Source organism: Panthera leo, chromosome A1 (assembly GCF_018350215.1).
Source record: "Panthera leo isolate Ple1 chromosome A1, P.leo_Ple1_pat1.1, whole genome shotgun sequence".
Lineage (NCBI taxonomy): Eukaryota > Metazoa > Chordata > Mammalia > Carnivora > Felidae > Panthera > Panthera leo.
Window position 1 is genome coordinate 207997902 of NC_056679.1, and position 17923 is coordinate 208015824.

Below are 17923 nucleotides of genomic sequence, written 5' to 3' on the forward strand. Positions count from 1 at the left end.
ACGCTCAGTGCAGAGCCCAACTTGGGGCTCGATCCCACAACCCTGGGATCACTACCTGAGTCAAATCAAGAGTCGGACGCTCAATCGTCTGAGCCACCCCGGCGCCCCATTTTTCAGAATTCGTAAAGTGCCCACACTGGGCTTGGCCCAAATCTCGGAGTCTTTGCTGCACAAATGGTGCACACGTAAGAGGAGATTCATGATGGACTAATTATAGGCTCTTACGCGAGTTGGGTCATATTTCCCTTCTCTTTGGGGACAGTGTTCATCTCACCTTTCCCTTAGCAAGTCCCATCCTGGAGATGTGCCAGTGAGCCAGCTGCCTGCAGGGTCACAAGCGTGAACAGCGCTGGGGCATGGCCGACGGCTCAGAGGAAGCAGTCCCGCGTCTCTGGTTCTTGCCCAGACACTTGGACCATGCTGAGGGCACCCCCTGGCCCGGAACAGCCTTAGAACAGCGCTGTAAGACTTGCAGGGATCATTTCTATGGTTCGTTACTAATTGTGTTAGTGTTCCTTTGTGGACATCGCCTCTGTCAGGATCCGTAACACCGCCCCCAAATGAATACCAGACCGAATGAAAGAGTTCTAGCCTTCTCATCTCTTTTATTCAAGTTCCCTACAGACATCCCCCCTCGCTTGAAACAAAAATGACAGTGACCAACCTCAGTAATAACACAAGTAAGTGCCTTTTAATCTGCTTATTTTGGAAGCTTCATATTCATCTCCTTGAGCCAACGTTTACCAAAAGAGAATGGTCAGCTCCCCAACGTGCTCACCCCAAGCTACCTATCCCACTCCAAATGATGCCAAAAGGGCCCAAACAAGCCTCTTTGGGGAGAAAAATTTTTGGAAGTGTGCAAAGAATTCAGGGTTGTCCACGCCAACTGGCAAAAGTATACTGTGCGGACAATCTGCAGCTATAAAAATATACACATACAAAAAGACAGCTACAAAATCATGGTGCCCATTTTCTTAGATTCCCATTATAAAAAGTAGGGGTTTTCCATTAAAGGTAAACTTGGGGGGGCAGCATTATAACTGTGATTCCATGTCTAGTCTCCCCTCATCCTTATTTTCATGGAATAGAGCACACTGAACTAGCCACTGAGGAGTGGAAGGGGTTAATCCTAACAATTCTCGGACCAAGGTGAGAAATTCGAGGTTCACGGTCAAATGGTCATTCTGCTGTCAGTAAGAGTGTCATGAGTCAGGGAAGGAGGGAAGTATTTTAATCCTGCCCTTTGGCCCTTTGGGTCTCTATTTTTTTTTTCTTTCTTTTTTTATGCACTATGAATCACAACACAGTCATTGAGCTACAGCAGACAGGCTCTGGAATTTGCATTGATGTGTGATCTCTGGCAGCCCCTACACATTCAATGGAGAAAATTCGATGCTTCCTACACAGAGTATTCCGCTGGGTTTGGCCCACAGAGTGTCAGCAGGAAAGGCCACACAGGGACTCCTGTCTTGGGTCTCGTTTCTCATCAGGGCGTACTTTCTCCTTGATGAGAGGAAACACACCTGGTCCCCGTGCCTCTGCGTATGGCATCGGGCAGGGGCTCGGGGCCCCCTGGGATTCTCAGGATAGAAGGCTGTGTCCCTTGGGCAAGGCCAGCTGGTGTTACTTGGCTCCACAAGTGTTGATGTTTTTCCCATCCACAGCGTCTTCCACGAGGGAAATGTGGTAATCGGTGGACAGGGTAAAATGAGAAATACAGCCCACAAGGCCTCGCATGTATTGCCTGTTAGTGTGCAGAGCAATTTCCTTCATTCCACCTGCCAGGAAGCAAGAGGGAGAGGAGGTGAGCCAAAGGGGAGGATGTCTCTTTAGGACACCTGTCTACTGACCAAGGCGTCCCTTGGCTGACACGATGAGTAAGGGCTATGAGCCCCTTGAACTGCTCGGTGCACAGCATTTGTCCAATTAATGATTACCCCTGAAGGAACAGGTTGACTGATATCAATCTGACACACAACCAGAGGCTATTTACACCCTCCCTGCATGTGATTTCTGACCCAACTGACCACTTACAGCCAAATAGTATCCAATAAAATTTGAAATGTTATATAATGTCAACAAAATGTAACATGTAAATGTGATGTCATCTTAAACAGAAAGAAATACACTGATATTGAATGCTTTCAATCAAGTGCACTTTTAGGAACTATCACATGGATAGAGATGTATTTTCAGGTTTCTGTATATGCAGTAGCAGGTTCTAAACTATTTACAGAAACACCACTCATTCTAATTCTGAGAGGGCCAAAGAAAGATCCTCCTTCCTCAGAGGGAACTTTCGGAGCTATATTAAGCAGGTTCCTGTTCTATAAACAAGAAAAGCATGGTTTTCCTGGTGGCTCAGCCCAAAAGCACAAAAGCATCTAAGTGCTTCCTGCCCCCTCAGCGATGAGTCAGAAGTTCAGAAAATGGAAGAAGAGAATATCTGGCAGGCTTCCCAATTTCTAAGTATCTGATCCAGTGAAGTACACCGCTTTGGGGAGCCCCACCATGAGAAATGGAAGATTAATGAGAAAACACTGGCATAATTTAGACTTGGTCAAAGGTCACTTACCCACATACAGAGCTCCATTGATGTTGAGCTGCCTCATCATGCCAGGTGATTTGCCTGTTCTGGCCCCATAGTCATCCACAGTTATCTTTCCAGATTGGCCATCCCTGTAGAAACCGTGATTTTTAGAGCTTCATTTAATTACCCTCCATTTTAATAAAACTGTATTCAAGTACCTACTCTGTGCCAGGCGCCATGCTAAATGATAGAGGTGCAAAAAAGAACAAAAAATTCCTGGCCTACAGGAGTATATGGTCTACCGAGGCAAACAAAAAATCAAATTGTAAATGACCACATCGTGCCCCCACTCTGCAGTAGAGGAATGCCAGGATGCTGTGCAATTACACAGGAGAAGAGAGGGTCAGGGAAAGCTTCAGAGGAGATTCTGAGTTTCGAAGGCTAGGTAGGTCAGGTGAAGGAGGAGGGTAATGCAAGCAGAAAGTGGCGATGCCAATGGGAGAAAAAACAGGGGATTGGTATACATTAAGCATAGAGAATTCCATAAGTGGGAGTAGAGCAGCCAGAAGCAGATGATGAAGGGCATCTCTGCTGACGGGAACCAGAGAAGAACGTGTAAGGGGAGAAGTGGTCGTGACATGATGGCACATGACATGTTTGAATGCTATTCTAAGCAAAACGGGAAGCCAATGAAGCAGGTATTGTAGAGGGAGGATTACTCTAGGGGAGGACAAAGAACAGCTTAGAAGTTTCTAAAGGATTTAGAGAGTCACCCAGAAGGGACTCTGGGCACAGTGGAGTGGAGGTATTCATCTATGGCAAGGGCTTTAACCATTTTCTAAGCTGATTTCCAAAACTACCCAGTCCCATGACCTTCAAAAAACTGCCTCTGTTTGTACAGCTTTTGGAGGGGGTGCACCAATGCAGGTTGCGCTTTTTTTTTTTAAAAAGGAGTTCATTATTGATCTTCTAATGTTCCTTTTTATAGCAAACTGTTCTTGTTTCTTGGGTTAATAGCCTTTCTTCCCTCTCTGACAATTGTAATATGTTTTATCATTTTTTTTCCATTCAAGTCTGTTTCCTTCAAATTGCTTTGTTATGTTAATTTGTTGTGGTACCCATCTTTTACACTGGAGACTTTTCTCAAATGCCCAGTGATTTCTGACTGCCACTTCATAGTCAAGTGAAGAAAAAAAGCACTAAAAAGCAGATTGGAAGCTCTGTGTGCAGGATGGGCTCTGTTGACTGTGTGATGGGCTTCATTGTGCTGTGATCTGGCTCAATCATTTTCCTGGGGGACACGCGAATTTTCTACTTCCTTTACTGTGGAGTATAGGCATGGCTGCCAGCGCTCTGTAATCTCACTGGAGGAAGAATTACAGGGTTCTTAATATTCAATATATGAGCTTGAACACAGTCCCCAGCCCAGTATATGGTCCAGTATTTAGTTATGCCTAGTGCCTCCCATTCCAGACCCTTATTTCACTCTTCCAGAGAACTGCCTTTCATTATTTTCCCATGGTTAGGCAAAGGGAAGTGTGCCAAATATGGGAAGTAGAAAAGAAGTTTGGGGTCTAACTCTTCAAGTAAATTCAAGTACATTTTTTAAAATCGATCTTCCTGCTTTTAGCCCCTCCTTCACCTTCCAGAGGTTCCTGGCTCTACCTCCTTTTTGGGGGTACACTAATATAAATCTGTCGCCTGGGCTTCACATCTTGGTAGCAACTCTTCTAGCAACTAGCTTTAGAGGTAATTCTGTTCTGTCCTCACCCTCGATACCACATACCGCCTCCCCATTTTGGATATGCTTTTTTTGGATCTCACACCTGAATGCCGTGATGGGCAATGCCCACAGTAGTTCGCTTTGCCTGACCTGCCGTTTTCCCCCCTCCATGACTCTAAAAAATTCCATTTTTCCTATTTCATTTCATCAGTTCTAAGAATTTTTCATTTTGTTATATCTCTGAAATGAAGATACTTCTTACAATCACTGGCATCTTAGATTTGAAAAAACATGGTATCGACTTCTAATATGATAAGTAATATACTTCGCTATTAGGTCCATTACTTATTGTCTACTGCCTCCCGTTAGAACGCAAGACCATCAAGGCAAAGGTGATGGTATTATTCGATGATGTGTCTCATGTGTCTGGAATAGCACTGCAGTAGATGAATGAACAAGTGAATGTGTGAAGCTTCAACATCCTCGTCTGAAATGGGAGTAACTATGCCTATCCTACGAGGCTACTGATGAGAGATTATACGTGCAAAGCACGGAGCATGGTACCTGATATGTAATTGCTGTACAAAGAGTGGTAGAGGAAGATGCTGCTATTGTTTACCAATACCATCATCGTTCTCATCTGTAAAACGAAGATCACAAAACCCAAGTTGCTGTGAAAATTGACCAGGATAAAGTATGTAAGGCACCTGGCATCTTGAAGAACCTTAACAAATGAAGATTTGCTTTCTCTTTTCTGCTAGGATTAATTCCTACAAGACCAGGATTACTCAGAGCAAGACAATGTAGGAAGCCGAGCTCCCCTTGGAGATCTCTTCTTCATTAATTCTATTTCTGACTCTGAAGCCTGCTTCAGAGAATTAAGGTATTCATCCAACCCTTCTAGGTCTAGTTGAAACCCATGGCCGTAACCCAGTTCCTGCTTGGATCTGTTGTACTACCCCTTCTAGGCCTATCTGCTCCTCTGGGGCACAATTTATAACATCTGCTTGAATCCTCCCATCTCTTCAGTTCCTGGTTAGTTCCTTCTGTTCAGTCCTCACTGCAATCTAAGACCCACAGGCAGAGATATCACTGATGAAAATAATAACATTCAGGTCTTAAATCATTTTTGTGGTGCCAAGCTCAGTGCTTTGACATTCAAAGTCCTTCTGTTGGAACATGCCCTGTCTTACCCTCTAAAACATCTGAAATCCTAGCTGGGGTGGGCTGCCACTCTACGGGGTGGGATGGAAAGAGCTTTGATCTAAGATTCTAATTTTGGTTCTGCTCACAGAGAGTTGTATAGTCTTGGGAATGTCACTTGACCTCTGTTCCCTGAGATGTCTAGGAAGTGCCTAGAATCCCCACCAGTGTGTATCTTGATGAGCATAATCAAACCACAACAATTTGGAGGATTTAATAATCATTCCACAATGTCTGACTATTCCACCAACCTTCTCGATTCAAGGAAATTAACAACAGGTGTTCTCTGATGTTCCCAGGATGGGAGTTAAAGGGATCAAATGTGGTATTTCATATTCCTTTGGATGATTCTGAGTGAGCCCTTTTACAGATGAGTAAAGAGAGAAATATGAAGAACTTAGAAGCTACATTGTAGTATCTTGAAGTTGAACTACAAGCATTTAAATTTATATCCTAGAATATATTTGAGATCAACATTATAAATACTCACTATGGGAAAGACATTTCCTTTTTTCAACCAGTCGGAGCTAGGGCTTCATAAAAATCACTGTCTCTTTTCAAGGGCTTTCTGAACCCCCTGGGCAGTTGGCACAGCTCTGCCTCTTTATCCTTACACATCCTTTCAGGCTCAGAGGTAGGCAAAATGGGCAGGACACTGGGGTCCATCGAGGCTACTCCCACCACAGCCTACATGTGAGCTGAGCCGGAAACTGATCATGGTAGCCCCATGTTTCCCAAGCCTTACTCATGACCTCACCCACCAACCTCCTCACGGAGGGCTACGGTAAATGCTCAAGGAACCTGACCCAAAGACTCTGTTCAGTTCATCTCCTAGAACCTTCATCTAACATGGCAAGAGTGAATTTTTTTTTTTGCATTTTTTTAAATTAATTAATTAACTCATTTTTTCATTTACATCCAAGTTAGTCAGCATATAGTGCAACAATGATTTCAGAAGTAGGTTCCTTAATGCCCCTTACCCATTTAGCCCATCCCTCTTCCCACAACCCTCCAGCAACCCTCTGTTTGTTGTCTATATTTAAGAGTAAGAGTGCCACTTTTTTATAGAGCTAAGTTTAAGCCTGGTGCTATTTGGTTTCTCAGAATATACTGTTAAGAATATGGACACAGGTAGTAAAACTCATTTTAAAGGAATGATTTACCCAAAGTTAATCAGAAGTCAAGGTAGTGACCTCTGTGAGAGGGGAAATATGTAACTGGGGCAGGTTACACACAGATTCTAAGGCTCTGTAATGTCAAAAAAAAAAAAAAAAAAAAAAAAAAAAAGGAAAAGTAGGCGATTACCTACACAATGAGAGTTGAAGCATTTCTTAAAGTCCACATGCCCAGAAATCTTATCCCACTAGAGCTATAGCTCTCACTAGATAGCAAGGCCCCCTTCCACTTTAGCCCTCAAAGAGTTCTTTCTCCAGAAAGTCACTGTCGAGTGAAGATTTGGGAGTTCAGCCTCCCTAGTCTGCCAGTGTTTGGGAAAAGTAAGGTGGAAGTCAGTAACAAAATGCCCCAAAAGACCCAGGTCAGAAGTAGTAGGATGCCAGGCAAGGTTGGGGAACAGGACACTGGGGCTAAAGGGACTGGGATATCACATCGACCTCTGTTTCACCTTTTGGTAGGTACTCACCTAACAGCCTTGACTCGGTGCCACCGACCATCATTGAAGGAGCCATTAACCATGATGGATGCCACACCACTGCCCAGGTTATAGCTGACAGCGTGGGGGAAGAACAAGACAGACAGAATGAAGTACTATACTACAGGCAGCCAAGCGTGCACAAACGATTCTCATCTCGAACATTCTTTGGGACTCAGAATGCAGTTTTCTTAACACGAAACAAAACAATGTTATAAAAAGCATTAGGGGTGGGAGGGAGGGCAGGGTGGGAGGGAGGGCAGGGTGGGTGATGGGTATTGAGGAGGGCACCTTTTGGGATGAGCACTGGGTGTTGTATGGAAACCAATTTGACAGAAATTTCATATATTAAAAAAATAAATAAATAAATAAATTAAAAAAAAAAAAAAAAAAAAAAAAAAAAAAAAAAAAAAAAAAAAAAAAATAAAAAGCATTAGGTTTCCAGGCTAGGCCATGAATGATTAAAAAAAAAAAAAAAAAAAAAAGTTTTCTTTAAATCTTAGTTGTAGTAAAATACACATAACATAAAACTTACCATTTTAACCATTTTTAAGGGTTTAGAGACAGTTTAGTAGTGTTAAGTATGTTCACATTGTTGTGCAAGCAATGACCAAAGCTCTTTTTATCTTGCAAAACTGCAACTCTGCGCCCCATAAGCTACAACATGCGATCCACCCTTTCCCCAGCCCCTGGCAAAAACACCACTCTACTTTCTGTGTCTGTGACTTTGACTATTCTTGGTACCTCATATAAGTAGAATCATACAGTGGTTATCACTTTGTGAATGGCTTATTTCATTTAGCATAACGTCCTCAAGGTGTTTGTTTGTTTGGGCCCCATGTACAGAAGTGTCAGTACCATAGTATCGGGAACAAGAAGGGTTTTATCATTTGTAATGTGTGCTACTAGGTTAAATGATGTCTCCTGAAAATTAAGGTTCACCCAGAACCTCAGAATGTGACCCTACTTGGACATAGGGTCTTTGCAGATGTAATCTAAGTTTATGATGAAGTCATACTAGAATAGGCAGCTCTAAATCCAATATGTCCTTATAAAAAGGGAATTTTTGGACAAAGAGACAGAGACATGCATGGGAAAATGCCACACGAATATGGAGGCAGAGACTGAAATGATGCATCTATAAACCAAGAAACACCAAGAATTGCCAGCAACCACTGCTACGTGGGAGAAAGGAATAGAACATTCTCCCTCAGGGGCTCTAGAAGGAACCGACCCTACCAACACCTGTGTGTTGGACTTCTATCTTCCAGAATGGAGAGAGAATTAATTTCTATTGTTTTACATCACCCAATTTGTGGTAACAGTCATGGCAGCTCTCAGAAACTAACACACGTGTTTTCGCCTTTTGAAAAACAAAACAAAACAGGACGTTGCGGAGTAGGCTGAGCCCCAAAGAGATCAGGGGAACTTACCTGAAAATCCCCAAACTAACGTATAGGACTTAACTTGGTCTCCTATCTGCTCCTCCCTCCCCATTTTATTCTGACATCAGGTCTACTCAGTAGCTTTGTATTTTCTAGTGCAGTTTCCAGATGCCCTCCTACCCCGGGGGTATCAGAAGACGTGCACATGTTGTTTACGGGAGAGAAATATCCCTCTTAGTCCAGTGTTCATTCAATAATTCTAATTTAATTCGATTCAACAAATATTTGGTGAGTGACCACTCCAGGCTGGGCACTGGGCCAACTGCATAGACCTCCCCTTGATAATGTAATAAAGCCTATGTAATCATGCTCTTCGAAGAAAATGTGTTCCACCAGGACACCTCTCTCTTCATCTTAGAAGAGGACATATCTCTCCATTACTTGACTGGCCAAGAATTAGGAATGTTGAAAGGAAACCTGGATTAGTTACTGAGCTCCTGCATGCACTCGCTCTGAGAAGACAGCAAGAACAGAAAGCACTTGGCTTTCCCAGGGAAAGCACTATCGGTCCTTTCTGTAATAATGGCAGCTCAACGGAGTCACACAGCCCATAGACACTGAACCAAGCACAGAACCTGGGCGACTTGACGAACCAGGAGACACAGTTGTCACTCTGATCCTGAAAAGTTTACTGCTTTCTAATGAATTTTCCCACATCCTGTGTCCCCTTGTATGAAGCAGCCTGCAGGTGGAATTGTCAGATTTCATTATTTAGTGGCCAAATACTTTTTGAAGAAACGAACGAATACGAAGCAGGGCCAAGAGCTGCTTGGCAGCAACTGAGCTGAATTACTAGTGTGGCTTTTAGGAAAGGTAGCACAGGGTAACAGAAAGGGCATCAGCTCTTGGATCGGACTAGCCGGCCTTGATTCCCAGCGTTGCCAATGACTAGCTCTGGGACGTTGGCCATTTGCCTGATCTCTCTAAGCCTGTTTCCTCATCTTGAAAAGGGAGTAATATCTTCCCTGAAGGACTGCAGGGAATATTATATACAAAGAGCACAGCACACAGTAAGATCCAAATAACCCCATTACCCCAAATATATGAGGTCTTTAGTGCAGCTCATATTCAGGGTTGACAATACATCTGCAGGAACCAGTAATAAGGAGAAAGTTGCCACCAAGAGTTAAACTCATCAGGCCTCTCCTGGAAGAGTAGTCATGTGTGACAGTAAACCCACAGTCTGTCAATATGTAACTAAAAAGGCCAGGAACACCAAGTTTCTGAATCAGGGTGACTTGGGTAAAATCTCAGGGACGCTAGACTGGAACGAGATTGTGATCCAGTGAGTGGAAACCTTTCAGTTGATAAGGCTCCTGTTCACGCAAAGAGCCCGAAAGTGCTCAAGGGAGTCAACAGTGAACCTGGCAGACAGGAATCCAGCCCTCATTGTGGGGTGGAGGTTGGAGGGGCCGCTCGGTTGGCATCTCCACGACCTGACTCTCCAATACCCACCACCACTCTATCTCACCCTCCAAATAACCTCTTGCCTCTCCAGACACCCTGTCACTCTGGAATATCTGCTTTTTGCAATGATAAAGACCAAGAACAGTGGTTACCTGTATTGGGAGAGGGCATGAGGGAGCTTCCCTGGGTGAGGGAAATGTTCTCTATCTTGTTCTGGGGGTGGTTACACAGGCATCTACATGTTTAAAAATTTACCAAAATCAGGGGCACCTGGGTGGTTCACCCGGTTTTAAGCGTCAGACTTCAGCTCAGGTCATGATCTCCCAGCAGTTCTTGGGTTTGAGCCCCACGTCGGGCTTTGTGCTGACAGCTCGGAGCCTGGCGCCTGCTTCGGATTCTGTGTCTCCGTCTCTCTCTGCCCTCCCCCCACTCAAAAATAAATACACATTAAAAAAAATTTTTTTAAATGTACCAAATTCATCAAGCTGTATACCTAACATTTGTGTACTTTATGTAAATTATACCTCAGGTGTTTTTTTTTTTTTTTTAAAGGTGGAAATATAGAATGAATGAACAAATGAATGTATGTCTGGCTTCTCTATCAATGCCTTGTTAATCTGGTTAGCATGAATCGCTTATTTTAGTCCAAATTTACCTACTTAACTTGCTGTGCACGAGAAGCTATGGGGCTGAGCACCAAGCGGGGGGCTGGCTCGACGAGCCACCAGGTGAGGCCTTTTGGAAACCACTCGGCTGCCTCCATGTGGCGACACCCCTGCTTAGTCACGTTCCCTTTGAACTGTAGCACAGGGCACTTTGCTAATGGCACATCTCTTCCTTTTTCTCTCTTGCCTGAAAATGTTATCAAGGTCACACGGAAACAGTGGGAAAGACGGTCAATCAAGCGATTGTCACAAACCTGTTCACTGGGTTTTATGCCCCATATCCAACCATAAAGCATCATGAAACAAAACAGGCAGTATCCACACACTTGGATTCCCTTTCTTCTACTTAATCTTGCACACAGAAACACAGAAAACATTTGCTCAAAGATCACGATTTTAATAACCATTACCACTAACTGCTAGATATGCCAGGCCCTGCATTCTGTGAATTAACTCCTTCAATGCTCACAACTGTTTCCTTTCACAGAGGTCAGGTGACCTGCGAGAGGTCACACGGCCATGGGAATGGTGCAAACCTGACTGAGAAGGCCACGCTTTTGATCATTTCTTAGGGCGTGGTTCCTGACGGCACCCACTAGGACCTGGTCCAGCAGAATCTCTGGGGGTGGTCCCAGGAGTCGACCTCCGAGAGCAGCTCCCTGCTGACTCTGTACATTGACATTTTCAACCCACTGGCCTGAACTCTAATTCCTCTCTCTGCTCAGCCTCCCGCAGCCGAACTTCCTACGCAGTAGGTGCTGGGTGAATGGATGTGGGAAGGAACTGCCCAGAGGAAGGAAAAGCAGCAGAGGCAACAAGGCTGTGGCCCCAGGCCCAGGGGCGGGCGCAGATGTGTGCCTTGGTGGGGGTGAGGTGGGCGATCCCTTACACAGCACACAGCTAGAACTCCAAGGCTTAAGTGAAAAACACTGGGCCCATTTTCAGAATCCCGAGGAAGAAGTGGTAGCCTAACAAAAATGGCTGGGATGCCGTGGAGTTGTCAGAAGGGTCTCTGAGGGTGTGGGAAGTGGGGGTGGCCGGCTGTGGGAGCCAGAGGGAGAGCTGTGCCGGGAGGGCCCTGGGCAGAGCTCCCATGACTGGGCTGAGTGGATGGGTTTTAGCTGGCGGTTTAGGGGGAAGTGGGGCCTCCCACCCACGGCCCAGCTACTGTTTCAGTTCCCTTTTCTGGGCACAATCAAGCACTTGAGGCCTTGGTGAGGTTAACCACAGGAAAACCACAAGAAAATGGCTTCGCGGCAGCCAGCCTGAAAGTGGGGTGTGAAGAGCTCTGCCTTTGACCTCGGGGCCAAGCGGGGGAAGGGGAACCAGCCGGTGAGAACTGCTCCCACCGGCCAGCCTCTAGCTTCCAACCACACGCGCTCTCACTAGAACCCGGCAATCACAGGACTGCATGGCTTAGCGTGCTCTGCTGTCTGGGGGCAAGCGTGATGTTGGGCAAGTGACATTTCCTCTCAAGATGCCTTTTGTTCAAACTGAAAAAGACTTAACGGTTATTCTACTCTGGCTATCAGTAATCCCAGTGCATGATCCACAGAAGCCTCAGAATTAAATCTTCCCCTTCTCCACAGGTCAGTCATCTTTGTTTTAATTCCAACTGATGCCCTATCATGTCGTGAATTTGTGCTAGTCACCAGAGGAGGAATTAAAAAAGGGAAAGCCAGATAAATTCCTACCCCCGTGGAGCAGACAGACGATCTAGAGACACGCAGGGGTTTCAAACATTAGCAGACACAGAGTCACTTGGGGAAACCGTTAAAACAGAATGCTGGGCACCCCCCTAGAGTTTTTCTGGTTCAGTAAGTCGGGGGCAGGGCTGAGAATCTGCATTTCTAACAAGTTCCCAGAGACCACGCTTGGGGGAGAGGGGCAGAGGGAGAGAGAGAATCTTAAGCAGGTTCCATGCTTAGCAAAGAGCCTGACACGGGGCTTGATCCCCGACTCCGGGATCACGACCTGAGCTGAAATCAAGAGTCGGACACTCAACACACGGAGCCACCCAGGTGAACCTGGACAAGTTATTTCTAAGCTCGAGTGAGGATGTAGCATCAAAATCTCTACAGAAGCTTTTTCATATCACACAAGCCAGTGCCTGCCTGGAGAAACCCAGCTCCCGCCCAGTGTGGCGGGGAGCAGTGGTCTAGGAAACCCTTTTGCCACCTCACAACCATCCATTTGACAAGTTTGAGAATAGTCTAAAGTCACTCAAAAGAGGTAAGAACTTCTGGGACTGCCTTATCAGTATCACCCAAGAAGCATTTACAGAAAGCCAAATGTTGGGTCGACCTACTGACGTATGAATCTGTGCTTTGCTCTTCTTTGCCGTGGGAGATTGGAAAGCAGGCATTCTCCTTCCAAAGGCTGCACAGCTAATAGGGAACAGAGTCATAATTTACATCCAGGTCTCGCGACCTTCGATGGCTGCATCCGTCTGAGCTAGCTTGAGCTGAAGAGTCATATCCATGCTTGGCGCTATCAAAGTCCTCTCTCTACGACTTCCTAATTTCCAAGTGGGGAGCATATGGCTGCAACATACTAGAACAGGGGTCAAAAAACTTTCCGTAAAGGGCCAGATAATAAATATTTTAGGCTTTGCGATACAGTCCCCACTGAAACTACTCAAGTGTGCCAGTGTAGCACGGAAGCAGTCAGATAATATATAAATGAACGAGTATGGCAGAATTCCAACAAAACTTCATTTACAAAATTGGGTGGGGGGCTACATTTGGTCCTCAGGCTATAATCTGCTGACTACTGCTCTAGAAGATGGATGAAACATCGAAACACCAGGAGCGTCAAATAAGCCTGGCGCTTCAGGCAACGGTCAATTCCAGCAAAATGTGTGCTGGCTTACTTTGGCATGACTCTGTTTGGCATGATCAGCACTGAGAAAAATCGCAAGGTGATGCTGCAGACAGCTGGTGAGGGGGTTACCTGAACACCAGGGCTCCATCTCGAAGGCCCAAGGAAATGAAGTCACTGTTGGGTCTCATGGGGCTGTCTCCCCTCCACAACAACAGGCCATCTTTGGCAGTTGTCTTAAACCTCATGAATGCATTTGTTCTTGATCCTGATACCCTGGGGGAAAAAGACAAATAATTGCAGCAAACCAACCAGTGTCCATCGACATCCATTCTGCATAATCCCAGTTTTGGCCACCAGCGCCAAGAAGCCAGGAATGAGGGTCATCTGGCCTTCCCGATACTTACTACCAGGAAATTAAAAATGGCATCACCGCCACGAGTCACAGTATGGGTCTAAAATGCTGGACTTCTCATTCTGCAGCAGTGTCCCCTCGCCACATGTGGTGAAACTCCACGAGGGAGTACTTGATGAGTCACAGAGTAGCCAGAGTCTGGCCAATGCCAGCATCAAAGATGCACCACCCCCTATACACACCTAGGTCTTTCCTCTTTCTTGTCCCACCTTCGTGGGGCCTTGGAAAAGCGCTCCTTATTCCCCAACAGAGAGTGAGTTTCTTAATTGCCAAGGGGTTCAAGTCAGCAGCCCTCTGGGCTATGATCATGGCCATCGATGGCTTGCTCTGGCAGGGACTGTCCTTTAGGGCAGAACAGGAGGCAGAGTGCCAGACGGGGCAGAGTGCCAGTCGAGGAAGGTGGCTTGATTGGATAATGATCTTGAGAGCTATTGGGGCAGCAGCAGGGTGGGGAGGAAGAGGAAGCTGAGAGGAATGGAGGGATGCTCAGGCAGGTCAGCTCCCTGCCCCCACAGCCATGGCTGGGCATATAATCACATGCTTATGTGTTCTTATCAATTCTTGGGAATAGACCAGTTCAGAAATCTAGTCTCACTAAAGTGACCAGGGTTTTATCTAATAAAAGGAGAAGAGCAAGCATGAGGTCCTTACATCAAAGTGAGATAAAAGTAAACATAATTTAGCATTGCTCCTAATATGGCACTACTGGGAAAGTCTCTTTTTCTATTTTCCTATCGCTCGTGCCATCCTTCTGTCTCACGTACCTGGTCAGGAGCTGTAGAGTATATGTTAGTGCAGATCTTCCTCAACTTACTATGGGGTTATACCCTGATAAACCCAACATAAATTGAAAATGCCCTAAGTCAAAAATGCATTTAATACACCTAACCTACCAAACATCATAGCGTACCTTAAACGTGCTCAGAGCACTTACATTAGCCCACAGGAGAGCAGAATCATCCAAAACAAACCTTAACGTAAAGTGTTGAGTGTCTCGTGTAACTTACAATACCATACTGAAAGTGAGAAACAGAATAGTTGTATGGAAACAAAATGGTTGTAAGTGCTTCTGTGGTTCACCCTCCTGACGGCGTGGCTGAGTGGGAGCTGCGGCCACTGCCCCGCACTATGAGAGAGGATCGTATCACACATCGTAGCCTGGGAGAAGATAAAAACTCAAAATTCAAAGTATAGTTTCTCCTGAATGCACATTACTTTTGCACCACTGGAAAGTTGAAAAATCATTCAGTCGAACCATCTTCGCTCAGGGATTATCTGCAGCGAACAGGGGAGGGGACTTTGGTCTAGGTTTTCCAAGAGCCCGACCTACATAGAAAGAGGTCAAGTTTACTGTCCCCATACAGCGCATTGGAGTGAAGCAGTGAGAAGCAGGGTCCATAATGGTGACTTTGCCACCAGGCCGGGTGCAGAGAATCCAGCCCTGACCTACTCACTAGAGATCTGCTTTTTTCCATCTTTTATTCCAAGTTCCTTACTTCTTTTACTTGCTCTGGATACATTGATTAGTATAAGCTGATCATTAATGGCTCCATTTCTCTTGCAGTGATTGGTTTAGGGGTGGCCATGTGACCAATATTGTCCAATGAGATAGAGGAAATTTATCAGGAGGATTCTAGGAGAGATTCTTTTCCTTTCAAAAAGAGTCAGATGTTGGGGCGCCTGGGTGGCTCAGCTGGTGAAGCATCCGACTTCGGCTCAGGTCATGATCTCATGGTTCATGAGTTCGAGGCCCACGTTGGGCTCTGTGCTGACAGCTCAGAGCCTGGAGCCTGCTTCGGATTCTGTGTCTCCCTCTCTCTCCACCCCTCCCCTACTCGAGCTCTGTCTCTCTCTCTCAATAATAAACATTAAAAAATAAAAACAAAAAAGGCACATAAAAAAAATGTTTACTTCCACTGGCTATTGCCCTGATTTATAGCCATCTTACGAGCATCTTATGGACAGCTGTCTTATAACCATGAAGGGCGGGCCATTGGGGAACTTGTTGAGGATAACAGGGCAGGAAGATGGAAGAGACTTACTCTTTGATGATACAGTTGAATCGCTGACTTAACCAACCCCGGAACCACTCTAAGTCTGGACCGCTTGTTATGTGATGTGATAAATGCCCTTCATCTTTCAGACATTTTGAGCTGAGTCTTCTGTTATTTGCAGCCAAAGGCATCCGACTGAAAGACCCTGATCTTGACTTCCTCTTGCAGCTTCACACACATCGCATATACATGCGTGTACACGCAATTGCTTTGGTTTGGGGCCCTGCACCTCCTCCTCTCACCAAACCCCTCTACTCCCCCAAACCACCCGGTGCCTCTTACTAAGCACCAGGGTGCTCAAGACTTGGGCCCTCTTCACACTGCCTTGTTTTCTGGGGACTGAATGCCCTTCCGTTTTGGGGGGAGAAAGTGCTGAAGAAGGAAGAAGCTCTCTCTCGGCTGGGAATCCATATTTCCTAAGGCCCCATGCAAAGACAACCTAGATAAATACAACCTGGAATTAAAGAAATGAAGCAATGCCTGCCTGGTGTGTGTTCTGAGTTACCAGGGACATCCAATGCCACAAGAAAAGGTCTCGTTACTACTTCTGTCCCTTAGAAGCCCCCAGACTCCACCCTAAGAACTGGGTGCCTTTGGCTTAAAGCTTTGCCTTAGTCTGTTAAGATGCAGTCAACCTGAAGATGAAGAAAAATTCTAGAATGATGGTGTTGGTGGCAGGGTTGGGGGGGTGGCACCCTATAAACTACAAAGAACCAGAGGCGGAAAAAGGAGAGAAGGGCAAACCAAAAGCACCAAAGATGCGTCTCACAAGGGCGAAGACTTGGCCTGGGCCAGCCTTTCCCTTGTCCTGTAAACATGCTCCAAACCAGGAGAATTGGACTGCAGAGCAGTGCCGGAGCTCCTGCCGCCAGGGATTGAAAGCCACGGCTAGGACGTGGGCCGCCAGGGATTGAAAGCCATGGCTAGGACGTGGGATTCTCCTTGTACCCACATGAGAGCTGAGAAGCTGCTCCCTGAGTGGGCCAGAGCCTGCAGAGGACAGAGGACCTTTGCTAAGGAAGATACAAAGCGGCACCTGCATTTGAAGACTAGTTGGCCGTGGGAACACTGGGGTGCTTGGGCTAACAGTTCCGGGAAGAACCGCAGACTGTGGCCACAGGACAACGTGAAGCAAACTGCCCCTCCCGGGGACTCATACTCATAACCTTCTTGCTTCTCAAAGCCCGAGTATCGCAAATCCTGGAGCTGGGTAGTTCCTCTCTCCAGGCCCTTTGACCAGAAAGGGTTTGCGCTGTTTGTAATGGGGTTGTTTGAAGGGCAGCATTTTTCAAGTTTAGTTTGTTTTTTGTTTGTTTTGTTCTGGTTTCTATGTTTATGGTGTGTGTGCTCCCCACCCCCCCCCCCCCACCCCAAGGCCACGGCAAAAAGGACTTCATTGAGAGTTATCTTCCGGCAAGTAAGATAAGGAAAAGTCTGGGAAAGACTCAGAAATCTACCCCCACAGAGATGAGAATGGTGCCTGCTGTAACTTCTTACCTCTTGAGGATGTCTGGATTGTCATAGATCAGGTAACTGCGGCCGATAAACTGTGGAATCTCGATGGCTTCTGTGATCGCTGAGACAGAACAGAAAATGGATGTTACATGGTATATGGCTCCCTTGACCCCAGCCCTCAACCACATGGCAGGAAAATACAAAGGAAGCCAGCTCCTGGAAACGGGACATTTAACAACCTGTCAGCCCCTTCCTCTTGGCTGCACATGCACTTGGCCAGGTTCAGAACTGCCTGTCGTGGCTGGGAGTTGGTGTCTCCCTGTGGTTGCCTCCCTGGGGCTGGCTGTCACTGCTATTGGCCTCAGCACTACTGAGAAGTCCTTGCAATATGTTGAAACTTGAACTGTGCCCAATTATTCTTGGAATCCAACGAGCAGGTCCGGGGCCATGTGGGGAACAGCTGGGGATAACCCTAGATGCTCTCCAAGGGAGGCAGAGAAAACATTCTCCGAACAAAGCCCACCAGGACTGCATTGTTTGAAGCCAATCTGCCCC

General features: G+C 46.0%; 1 protein-coding gene across 3 annotated transcripts in view; it reads right to left on the reverse strand.

Annotated features, from left to right (window-relative positions):
* Positions 1-667: 667 nt before the first annotated feature.
* The window catches only part of EGFLAM (EGF like, fibronectin type III and laminin G domains), a 475662-nt gene continuing 458406 nt past the window's right edge, over positions 668-17923 (reverse strand). For all 3 annotated transcript variants that reach the window (XM_042951715.1, XM_042951706.1, XM_042951723.1), the window contains 5 exons: positions 17411-17489; positions 13577-13720; positions 7099-7182; positions 2576-2679; positions 668-1778 (listed from right to left, as the gene is read on the reverse strand). In XM_042951715.1, the coding sequence (XP_042807649.1) occupies positions 1624-1778; positions 2576-2679; positions 7099-7182; positions 13577-13720; positions 17411-17489 (566 nt within the window). In that variant the 3' untranslated portion in view covers positions 668-1623. The remainder of the gene's footprint in view (positions 1779-2575; positions 2680-7098; positions 7183-13576; positions 13721-17410; positions 17490-17923) is intronic.